At 39.5% G+C, this 12,459-nt stretch overlaps 1 protein-coding gene across 1 annotated transcript; it reads right to left on the bottom strand.

Annotated features, from left to right (window-relative positions):
* Positions 1–359: 359 nt before the first annotated feature.
* Positions 360–11,604, bottom strand: LOC116520687 (TBCC domain-containing protein 1-like). The gene is made up of 3 exons (XM_032234983.1): positions 11,525–11,604; positions 9,904–9,998; positions 360–1,009 (listed from the first exon to the last, which is right to left on the bottom strand). The coding sequence occupies exons 1-3, from the start codon at positions 11,602–11,604 to the stop codon at positions 402–404; spliced, it is 783 nt and encodes a 260-aa protein (XP_032090874.1). The 3' UTR covers positions 360–401.
* Between the last annotated feature and the right edge of the window lie 855 nt (positions 11,605–12,459).

Genomic DNA, 12,459 nt, shown 5'->3' with positions numbered 1-12,459 from the left:
TGCTGCATTTAACCACTGCGCCACCTTGGCTCTTAATATATTTAGAAACATTAATATAAACAATATTTAATTAATAACAAAAAAAAATTACCCAGCAATCAGAGTAGTACCACTATCTTTACATCAAGAAAATAACACTTTTTCCTGCACATTTAAATATGCTAGGAATTTACATTTTTCTCTCAAGTATACAGTGAAGTATTAATAGCAAGATCCTCCGATAAAGATCCAGAGCAATTGATATCATACAACGTGAAATATGCAGTAACGTCCATTTCCTTCTTGATAATGCCATTAAGCAAATTCATGTTTCTAAACTTCAGGTTGGCCCCAGTCTATTATGAGGGAACTTGGCACAGTGCATCTCCAGAACTGATGATTTGGTTGCTTCAAGGGTTCTCCTATCCTGCTGCCTGTTTAGATCCTGCAGCAGGAAGTACCAAGCTATCAAGCTGTTGACGGCTGCCTGTGTGGACTAACCATTCATAGAATTTGTTCTCCACTAACATCTGGAAAGTCTTCCTCTGATTCTTGGTCAACTCTGCTTCCTTCACCGTTTTCTGCCAGATTCGTATCCTCTGTTCCCGTTGGCTCAGTGCTTTCTGATATACAGGTGGCAGACCACCAGGTATTTCTGTTGTGTCTCCCTCCATTTCAAATGGAACAACAAAGGGGTAAAATTCTGAGTGTGGGAGAAGTCTGAATACCTCCCGATCACAGTTTTCTTTACATACTATCATTGGATTATCCCAATTGTTTGGCACAGTAGCTAGGCCCGTTCTGCCCATGTGATCCTCAAGCATTGGATAATGGGTATGGAGGGGAGCAAAAGTTATTGCTTGGTTACCCAATAATATAAGAGGTCTGGTTGGAGTGAGAACGTGCAAAGTGCAACCAGTCGTAGATGACAGAGATAGGCGATGGCAAACAGCAACAAGTTTGACATTGTCACAACTATAGTATAACTTCCAGCTATCTTGATTTTCCCGCAAGGCGACTGGTTCTTCACCTGAGCAGTAAAACTAACTTCTCTGTGTGAGTCACATCAGATTTCAGTGTTTCACTATTATTTATCAGACTCCACAATCCTTGGCACAGATTCTCTAAAGTGAACAAGCAAGTTGAGTCACCAGCTCATGACACTGTGCAATCATCAAGCTTTTGGGATCTATTTAATCCATTGTGAAGACTTTTTCATGTTGTATTCAGTGAAGCATCTGAAAATGAATTGAACTTTACATAAAGAGATTGGGATGTTTAGAAGTAATCAATCACACTACAACAACACATACTTTGGATACCCACCAGTGTGGGATTCAAAAAAATTGACTACTAGTTTTGTGGGAGTGGCTTGGTGGGCCTGGCACGGGATGGTTTCTCCAAAATCTCCATTCCCTCCTGAACAGCTGAAACTCGGGAGGCAGAGAATAGATGGGGATGGAGCCAGTCAGCGGTGATATTTACTAGTTCTCTGAACTACTCAAAATTTCTGCAACCGATTCTCCAGAACTGGTCAGAACCTGCTGAATACCACCTCTGATGCAAACAAAAACAAAAAAAAAGAGAGTGTGAAACAAATTTGTTTGTTGAATTGTGATAACTGATCTACATGTACCAGCTTTATAATATGGGTGTTACGTCACACATTATCTTTTCAAATTTAACTTTCTTCTGTTTCCAAGTTAGGCAACAAATTGTTCGTGTAACTTTTCATTTGTTTTTAAGATGATCTTCACTACAAATGAATAAATGAAGCGATTTTTAAAGACAAGTTCTTAAATATCCTCTTAGAGTTATAATCAAAATCTCTGTGTGTATATTCACGGGGTTTCAAGCATTTTTGTTATTCAATGTAATCAAGGGTTGTAGAAGGTTTTAAAAAGATTTCTTCAGAAATGGATGGCAACTGCATGACATGTTATGGGTGGCTAATATTATGGGCATATCAATAAAATACAGTAGAAATTGTTTTGTACAATAACAACAAAGACCTACTGATTGCGCTGCCTCTTTAACAATCAGTTAGCATTGATTAAATAGGTATTCAACAGGCAGAAATAATTTCTTTAAAGTACTTTCACTAGGTATAAATTCAAAAGTGCCATTGTATCTGCTCTTTGCATGAAGCGAATCAAATGGGCATTGGAATGCCATATCTGGCTCTGATTTTTCTGCCACAACTGATGAGGACGATGACAATGATGCTGACGATGATGACGATGATGATGATGATGATGATGATGATGATGATGATGCAGTAATCCCATAGCTAAAATAAGTTATAATCTTTTTTTTTTTCAAATAAAAGGAATATTGCTGTTTTAAAAAGAAAATCTGTGGGAAGCAGCCTTCCTTATTCCAAATGATGCTGTTACTCCTGACCTCTCAACCCCAGCCCACTCATGATTACCTCTGGTTCATTTAAAAAAAGAAAACCAGAGCAGCTCTGCTGGCTATGATCAAGGTACTGCATCTTGTTTCTATAGAAACCAGAGAAATGTCTCTAGGAAGACTACAAACAAGATTTGAAGGCTATAACCCTTTATAATTGATTGGAGAGTCACCGCCATTATGTACCGAACAGCCAACCTATAAGCCCTCTCAATGTCTTGCACTGGAATTGACAGTCAACATGACTGAAACAGCTGGGAATTTGAGAGTTGTAGTCCAAGATGCTGGGGAGTGTTAGGGAAGACTGATATAGACAGCCTTGAACTAGAACATGCCTCCATATCTTAGCAAATTCCAAATGGGTGGGCTTCAATTCTCAAAATTGTCAGCCAACTTCATGCTATCTAGGGAGTTCTGGAGCTGAAGTCCACCCATTTGGAAACACTCATTTGAGCGTGTAAAGTGTAACACGTCCATCCACTGGGGAACAAAAGTGCATGATGATAAGCAGGTAAAGGTTTCCCTCACACATACGTACTAATCGTTCCTGGTTCACCGACAAAAGGGCAACCAACAAAAGCGCGCCCGACTAAACCACAGTGACAAAACCATGAGTTCTGAACCACACCGATGAATGAGCGCTGAATTGCGCCGACAACAGCGTGCCGACAGAAGGGCACTGTAAACCTAAACCTAACATTAACCCCAAACCTAACCCTAACCCTAACCCTAACCCTAATCCTAAACCTAATGCTAACCCTAACCCTAAAACTAACCATAACCCTAAACCTAACCCTAAACCTAACCCTAAACCTAACCCTAACCCTAACCCTAACCCTAACCCTAACCCTAACCCTAACCCTAACCCTAACCCTTACCTTACCTTAAATCGCCCTTCTGTCGACGCGCTGTTGTAAATCGCCCTTCTGTCGACGCACTGTTGTCGGTGCGTTGATGATGTCATGGTTTTAGCGACGCGGTTTTGTCGGCACGCTTTTGTCGTGCGCACTTTTGTTGGGTCACGATTGTTCCTCACTCTAGGGGGCAGTGCTCATCTTCATTTCAAAGCCAAACAGCTAGCGCTGTCTGAAGACATCTTCGTGATCATGTGGCCGGCATGACTAAATGCCAAAGATGCACAGAACACTGTTACCTTCCCACCAAAGGTGGTCCCTATTTTTCTACTTGCATTTTTACCTGCTTTTGAACTACTAGGTTGGCAGAAGCTGGGACAAGTAATGGGGGCTCACTCCATTACACAGTGCTGGGGATTCAAACTGCCAAACTGCCAAATTGCCGATCTTTGTGATCGACAAGCTAAGCGTCTTAGCCACCGTGTCCCCTTATGATGATAAATAGTGACACAAACATTCCACTCCAAATCAAAAATTCTAAATCCTCATTATTTTTTTATATTTTTATTCATAGTTTTTTATTTAAGATAAATAAAGATCCAATGAAGAAATGGCTCAAAGTAACTCTTCAAGGTTAGTTTAACTATTTCAGTGCATATTTTTTAAAGTTACGGGATTCTTGTGGCTGTTTTTCCTCCTCTTTTATTGAACAAACCTTATGATCCTTTTTTTTCAATAGGAGTGTCACAATAGGAAACAACTGTTTCTGAATTACCTTGTTTCCCTGAAAATAAGACTTCCCCAGATAATAAGCCAAATCAGGCTTTTGAATGCATGCTCTAAAATAAGCCCTCTCCTGAAAAGAAGATCTTCCTGAAAATATTGCACCTGCACCTCAAAAATAATAAGACCTCCCCAAAAATAAGGGCAAGCACTTATTCCGGAGGTCAAAAGAAAATACAACCCTGTCTTATTATTAGGGAAACAGTATTTTCTTTATTTTTTTCCCTGAAATCTAATAAATTGACTGTGGATATGTATCAATGGCTTCCTTAAGTTTTGTGTAGAATGTAAATTGGTATAAAAGATACAAAGGGACACTTTTATAGGTGGAATCAAATGAAAATCAGAATGTCTAAAAGAAGTTAATTATAAAAAAAAGCAAAACACTATTTGAACAGAGGATATTGGTAGAAGAGCTGTTCCTGTCCACTTTTAACAGATAAATAGATAAATCAGTTCTAAAGTGCCCTTTAAATTCTAAAGATCTACCTATATTAGCCTGCCAGTTTACTGAAATCAGCCAAAGATATTTCTTTTATGCTCTATTACAAGTTGCATTTGAAAGGATCTATGAAAGATTCTCCTAAAGCAGGGGTATCAAATTCAAGGCCCGCAAGTCAGATCTGGTCCGCAGGGTGCTTAAATCTGGCCCATGGGGCCATCCCCCAAAACAGCAAAGGACTGGCCCACAATGTCCCTGCCAGTGAAAATGTTTTCATTGGCAGAGTGTTGCAGAGTCTGTTGCAGCCGAAAATGGAGATCAGGAGCCCGTTTTCGCTGGCAGAGCACTTGGACTGCCACAGACTACATGAGTGATGTCAAGTTGTCCATGCCCACCCCAGTCGCCAAGGTCAAGCACAACTCTGATGCAGCCCTCAATGAAATAGAGTTTGACACCTCTGTCCTAAAGAATTACATCTATGTTTCAGAGTTCTTGCCCTAATAATGATCTAGAGACAAACTGTTAATTTTCTGAATATTTGCTTTAGAAATCTCATCTGTTGCTACTGAACTGTTCTCTATGACCATAATTGATATCAAAATTTCCCTTGCTGAATAAGGTTATTTTTTAAGTGACCCATAACTTATTCTTTTTTAACCTTTTGTGCCATGGTTATTAAGTGTCTATGGAGATTCTCAGTCACCCAGGTCATGGTTGCCCCAATGGTGCTTTTTTAAGAGGCTACTGGACTTCCTAGTTTTTCTTTGAAGATGTTTCGCTTCTCATCCAAGAAGCTTCTTCAGCTGTAAAATTGTTAAGTGAATCATCCATGTGTTAATCATCTTCCCCCTTTGACTTTCCTTGTTGGAAGCTAGCTGGGAAAACCAAAAATGATTATCACATGATCTTGTAAATACATGCTGGTTGCCAAGCACCCAAATTTTGATCGCATGAGCATGAGTATGCTAGAAGAATCATATGTGTGAGGACTGAAGAGCCAAGGTGGCGCAGTGGTTAAATGCAGCACTGCAGGCTACTGCTAGATCAGCAGGTCAGCGGTTCAAATCTCACCGGCTCAGGGTTGACTCAGCCTTCCATCCTTCCGAGGTGGGTAAAATGAGGACCCAGATTGTTGGGGGCAATATGCTGACTCTCTGTAAACCGCTTAGAGAGGCCTGAAAGGCCTATGAAGCGGTATATAAGTCTACTGCTATTGATTATAAGACGCTTTTTTCAATTCCATTGTAATTTCAAACGATTGTTAAATGAATGGTGGTCATTAGTTGTAGTTTGTCTTTAATTGACCTCAGGTTACCTTCAGCACTTCATAAAAAATCTGTTCACATTTTTTTTTTAAAAAATAATCCAGAATGTAGGGAGGATAATTGTGCCAAGAAGAATGGAACAGAAAGCCCACCAAGGCTCTGCTGAACTGCCATATGATTCCAACTATGTAAATTTAGCAAAATGAATCAGTGTAAGATCAAAGAGATCATGCAGCTTTTATGAGAAAGTATTCAAAAATTAATTGTTTCCCCTGAAGGATTATGATATACTAATGCTTAGTTGTTCGATTTCTACATAGAATTTTATATTCAGTTCTATATAGTGGTTTCTTTGGTTTTTTAAAAAAAATTACATTGCAAGTTGTAACCTTATGGACATGATCTATGAGCAATTCACATCATAGCTCCATTATACAGTATAGTCCAGTGATGGTGAACCTTTCTTGCCTTGGGTGCCAAAAGCACAGTCGTGTTTGCATGTCCATCCCCATAATTTAATACCCCCATGCCGCGCTCTCTGTGCATGCATGCTCAATCCCCCACCTCACTGCCCCACGCATGCTCACAGCTTTCTTGGAGCCTGGGGAGGGCAAAAAAAGCCTCGCCTGCCCCTCTGGAGACCGGAAATAGCCCATTTTCAGACTTCCGAAGGGCCCGGTATGTCCATTTTTCCCCCTCCCCAGGCTCCAGAGGATTTCTAGGAGCCTGGGGAGGGCATAAAATGGCCCAACATACAAACCAGAAGTTCGGGAATGGACTTCCAGGTTGTCCATTTTGCTGCTTTTCTCCCTCTGGGGGATTCTGGAGGCTTCAGGGAAGGCAAAAAAACCCACAGCCCAACGCGAGAACCAGAAGTTTGTTCCTGGAGGATGAAAAATGCCCAAAAATCAAAGCTGAAAATCAGATGGCCAGCACATGCGTGCAGGCTGGAGCTGACAGGGTAATGCCTCGCATGCCATCAGATGGCTCTGCATGCCATCTGTACCACACGTACCACAGGTTTTCCATCATGGATATAGTCTATCATATTTAGATGCTTGTTATTTATTATTCAGTCATGAGATTCCTATGGCTGTCCATCATCAAAGGCAACTCTGGGCAGTGTACAACAATCCAATAAAACTTATAAAAACATATATAAACCCACATATAAAAACAATTATAGAAATATAGAAAAATCAGAGTTAAAAATTAAATTTTACTAAAATTGAAATATGCAAACCCAGGCATGAAGAGATTGGGTGTATCCATCTCAGTAGTGGAGTCATCTGAATATGTGTCTGGTACAGTGTTAGGTTCCTACTGGTTCAGCGCAGTTCAGCTGAATTGGTAGTGGTTTGGCGGCCTGGGTCACTGTAACTGGCAGCAACCCAGGCCTGCAGACACCCCCCCCCAAACCAGTTCTCCGGATGGCGCCAGAGGTGCCACAATTTTGTTTTCCGCTTCTGTGCATACGCAGAACAATTTGCACATGGGCACAAGTCCGCATGCATGATACGCACATGTGCGAACAAGTTCCTGCCGGAACCCACCTCTGGTCTGGTTCCATGGGCTCTCCAGGCCTGGTAACCTCATCAGATCCTGAGAGACTTCTGAAATAACCTAACTTTGGGAAAGTTAGCATGGCTCCACAAGGTGGGTTCCACAATAGAGAAGGCTTAAGAAATTGTAAACTGCAGGATTGCCCTAAACTGCTATTTTAAATGGTGGAAGCTTTCTGCAATTGAATAAGAACCGTGGTGGTCCAGTGGTTAGAATGCGGTACTGCAGGCTATATCTACTGACTGCCAGCTGCCTGCAATTCGACAGATTGTCACTGGCTCAAGGTTGACTCATCCTTCCAAGGTCAGTAAAATGAGAACCCAGATTGTTAGGGAAATATGCTGACTCTGTAAAACCACTTAGAGAGGGCTGTAAAGCACTATGAAGCAAGATATCAGGCTAGGTACTATTGCTATGTGTTTGATGTTTTCCTTAAAAAAAAAAAAAGATAAAACCAGGGCATGGTAAAATCTATACAGTATATAAGATATGGTTTTAAATGAAAATCAAAAATCAAAAAGGTCCTGTTTTCCATTGCTTAAAATTCATCCAATGGTAGAGGTTGAAAATTGCAAAAAAAAAATTACGCCTCAATCTAAAAATGTTGCAAAATGCAGTCATATTTCCTTTTTCTTTCAATCCAAGCCATATTTAATTGAAAGCAAATTCATTGGTTTTAACAAATGTGTTTTGTATCAGTTTTTCTTTCTGTTCAGATTTCATTTTCTCTTTGGCTACCTTGCCGAAATTGTGCTGTTTCCTTCTAAAATGATTCATTGCTTTTTATGAGGTCATTATGGCACAATGTAGCTTCAAATAATATTTCACTCTCTTCAGTTGAGAATGCAATACCATATATGGTGTGTGTGTGTCTCAGAGGATCGATTATAATTTTATCTTGGCAACATAAAAAGTGCTCTGTTCTTTGATTAATATGATTAATATTCCTGTCCCTAAGTTTCACTGTCTAGGAAGCTTTGGAATTCAAGGTAAGTATGAGAAAGAATTATTTATTAGCTCCTTATGTTCAGCAGGCAATTATCTCAAGGGAGTTTCCCTATAGCAGGATTGTCCTATTTATGATTTATAGCCCATGAAGTCTCCTTTTTATGCTTCCAGTAGTCAAGCAAATAATAAGGTATCCTCGTAGGCTTCTTGTGAAGGATCCATGGGTGCCTTCAAAATATAGCCTGTCCAGCCAGGTTTTCACTAACTGCTTGTTCTTGGTAGCACCACACAAGTTGCAGAATCAGAACTGGTGAACTCATGCTAAGGTGAAGGTAAAGGTTCCCCTCGCACATATGTGGTAGTCATTCTCGACTCTAGGGGGCAGTGCCCATCTCCATTTCAAAGCCAGTGCTGTCCAAAGACATCTCCGAGGTCATGTGGCCAATATGACTAAACACTGAAGGCTCACGGAATGCTGAAAGGTGGTTCCTATTTTTCTATTTGCATTTTTATGTGCTTTCGAACTGCAAGGTTGGCAGAAGCTGGGACAAATAACAGGAGCTCACTCCGTAATGCAGCGCTAGGGATTCGAACCACCAAACTGCTGACCTTTCTAATCGACAAGCTCAGTGTCTTAGCCGCATCCCTTTGTTAGCCTATGGTAACTCAAACATATATTTACAATAGGAAACTATTTGTTTTAACAAAACCCAAGTTGATCAAGACTAATGCCAACTAAGTTTTAAAAGCTACCTATAGAGTTAATCCTCAACTTACAAAAATTCATTTAGTCACTGCTTGACGTTACAATGGTATCAATAAAAGTGACTTATGACCATTCTTCACCTTTGGCCATTGCAGCATTCCCACAATCATGTGATCTACATTCAGTTGCTTGGCAACTGACTCACATTTATTATGGTTGGAGGGTCATGGAGTCATGTTATCCCATTTTGCAAATTTCTGACCAGCAGATCAGATTCACTTAACAAACATGTTGTTGTACAATGGAGCAAAACTCACTTTAACAGACTTCTCACTTAGCAACATAAATTTTGGGGAAATTGTGGGCATAAGTTTAGGACTGCCTGTACTAACCCATTACCTAAAAGAATCACTTCTGACTGGAGTTCAATTAGTAGTCACAAGATATGGTGAGATGTTAGGTGAACTATTCATTCATTCATTCGTTTGTTTATTCGTTCATTCATTCATAAAAGATCTAGTACTACTTTGAGCCATTCAGATAACCCCATTCACATTATAGTCCTAATAACATTATTCAGGGATACTTTATAGAGATGTTTTGATTGGTAGTTTTGACAGTTACGTCCCATATTGCCAATGAGATGTATTGTTAATAGCTGGTGTTTTGATTGATCATCTGCACTGCTTTCAGGGGAGGAAAAACATAAGATAAAGTCTTAGTCTCTCTTCTAATATCATAAATATAATTTTCTCATGAGACATCCAGTCTTTCTGCATATTCTTATATAAAATGACCTTGAACTGATTATATATTGGTGAAATGACTCCCGTGTATGCAAGTTACCATTTTACTGAATTGATTGCCAAATGCAAGCTCTCCTTTACTAATTGTACCCATTTGGCTGGCCAAAAAAATTACAATCTGTTATTCTTGGAAACGGTAGCTTACCTTTGGCAATGCCTGCTGCATTTGGAAATGATGTGTATTTCATACTTGGAGGAGTGAAGAATGTGACAGCAGCAGCAGCAACCAATTTATGATATCTGAAAGTGAAAATAGCATGTGTTTTCTGAGGGTTTGGGGAAAGTATATCGTGAAGAGACCAGCTCCAAAACATTTTTGGCAGGAACACTCTCAGAACATCTGAAAAGAATGATTTGGTTTGACTTGCCTTTTGTCACAAGATGGCATTTGGGCTCATATGCTTAATGTAAAGTGAATATACCTTTGGCTGCGTCCATCAAAATGTTATTGGCCAAAGAATGATTGACTAGCTGTAAACTCTGAGCTTTGTGTTGTGACCTCTTTATGCCAACTCTGCCCTTCAACATGTCTAACTTCCCATAACAAAAAATTTTGTTCTACATCAAAAACTAGCAGATTTATTATACTAACCTAGCAGAATGGATTCTCCCCAGCATGGAACTATTCTACATTTGTATTCTAGTATCTGTTTTCTCTAGAACTAGGTAGAAATGGGTTTTCAAAATTCTCCACCCTATCTGCAGGCAGAGAAAAAATGCTGGATCTCTTTAGGGGATGAAGAAAAATCCCAAACATATGTTTAGGGACAGTGTTCAGTATTGGGATATTATAGTATTTTTTCTCTATGGCCTGCTTTGCTCAATTCTTGCTAGACGGAAGAAGGGAATGACATCAAGCAATTCTGTGAGAACTTAATGAAATTCCATGAGAGACTACAGGAAAACAAAAAACAAAAAAACCTTTGAACACAGCAGGATTGTTTATAACAATTTTCCTAAGGTACCTCAAAAAGGGTAGCTTGTCCTGTGGGAGAGGGGGTAGACTTCATTTTGTGGATCAGGTATGAAAGAAAGAGAGGGAGGGGAGGTGGAGTGAGAGAGAGAGAGAGAGAAGGGAGGGATGGAGGAAAAAAAGCAGAGGTGGTATTCAGCCAGTTCTACAGGTTCTGGAGAACCGGTAGTGGAAATTTTGAGTAGTTTGAAGAACCAGCAAATAAACTGGCCCTGATCCCACTGCCTTCCACCCTCCCAGCTGATCTTCTTTTGTTGCCCTGAACAGGAGAATGGAGCTGGAAAGCAGGTTACTGGGATGAGGAGGGAAGGAAGGGAGGAAGGGAGGAGGGAGGGAGGGAGGGAGGGAGGGAGGGGAGAGAGAGAGAGAGAGAGAGAGAGATGCTAGAGTCTGAAAAAGTTTGAAAACCCCTGTTCTAAAGCTATAGCATCCTTCAAAATGCTTTCAGAAATAAAATGATATTCTGATACCTTTTGAAAGGGAGTTGTCTGTGTTGGCTGTTGCAATACCATCATGGACAAATAAAAAGGAGAGTGCTCTTTTTATTGCTCTTTTTAACAATTACTGTAGGTTAAAAATCCAGTTTTTCTGTGAAAACTTGTTTTGTGGTTTGTTTGTTTTTCATATGTTATTCTCTGCTGTGGGGAATAAGATCCTGTGTAACACTTGTAAAAAAAAAAAGCAAAAATTAAGTCAAATGTTAAAGTGAAAGTGAAAGTTTGTCTGGACATTTTAGGTAAGAATTTTTGAAGATGAGTAGAACCAGTGTGATCTGCTAATTCTCTCAAAGTACCTTCCCAGGAATATGTCTCGGATTATAGGTTCTAAGATAATATTTTTTAGATGTGACTTCCTGGCAATGATCCTTAACATATTCCCGGGAAAGGAATATTACTGACCCATAGATGCCCATGGGTGAACTGTTTTTTTTTCCTTTATCACTTTTGAAACCATTTTTAGCCTTAGTTTCTCCCATGAAACCTGATTACCAGTTCACTGAGTATGTATTAAACATTAGCTATGCTCTCACATTATATATCTTTTCATTTCTGTAGGATGATAAGCCAAAAGCCAAGTACATAACAAAGCATTTCTAATTTTATCCATGATGGCTTAAACTAGGGGAAACATGACCAATTTTGGAAAGAAAAGGAGGAAAATCTATTTTAACAAGAATTAAAAAGTAAAATAAAAGTATTATTGAGATGGAAAACAATTAACAGGCTCCTAATTCTGAATTAAATACGGACTTGGGGTTATATAGGTTATCCCAAAAGCTGGAAAATCAGTAATGTAATAAACAGACTTAACTTTTGGATTCCTCAAAAAAAACCTTTTATAAACAGAGCTTTATTACTTCTAGGCCAGGACAGTCAAACTGAAGGCCCTAAGGCCAGATATGTCACATGTAGGCCACATCTATGCCCGGTTTAGTGAAGGGGAAAAAAATCCTGATACATCACATGATGCTACCACGATGACGTGAGTTTGACATCCCTCTTCTAGGACAAACTTTGGTAAGGCTGAAAATGATGCCAAGGGGAATGAGAGTAGGGGGAGAACTCACCAAAACATCATAAAATTGGGTCTGATTCATTTAATAACCATCCAGTTTAGCAAGTTGTTGCCATAAATGGAGGACTACCTGTATTCCTTTTTTGTATTTGGAACAGATTAATGGTTTTATTTTGTTTCTTAAATTATATGAAACTTATTTACGTTTAATTT

The sequence above is a fragment of the Thamnophis elegans genome, chromosome Z, assembly GCF_009769535.1.
Source record: "Thamnophis elegans isolate rThaEle1 chromosome Z, rThaEle1.pri, whole genome shotgun sequence".
NCBI classification, from domain to species: domain Eukaryota; kingdom Metazoa; phylum Chordata; class Lepidosauria; order Squamata; family Colubridae; genus Thamnophis; species Thamnophis elegans.
The sequence above is the reverse complement of the archived record's forward strand: the minus strand, read 5'-3'. Positions and strand labels throughout refer to the sequence as shown.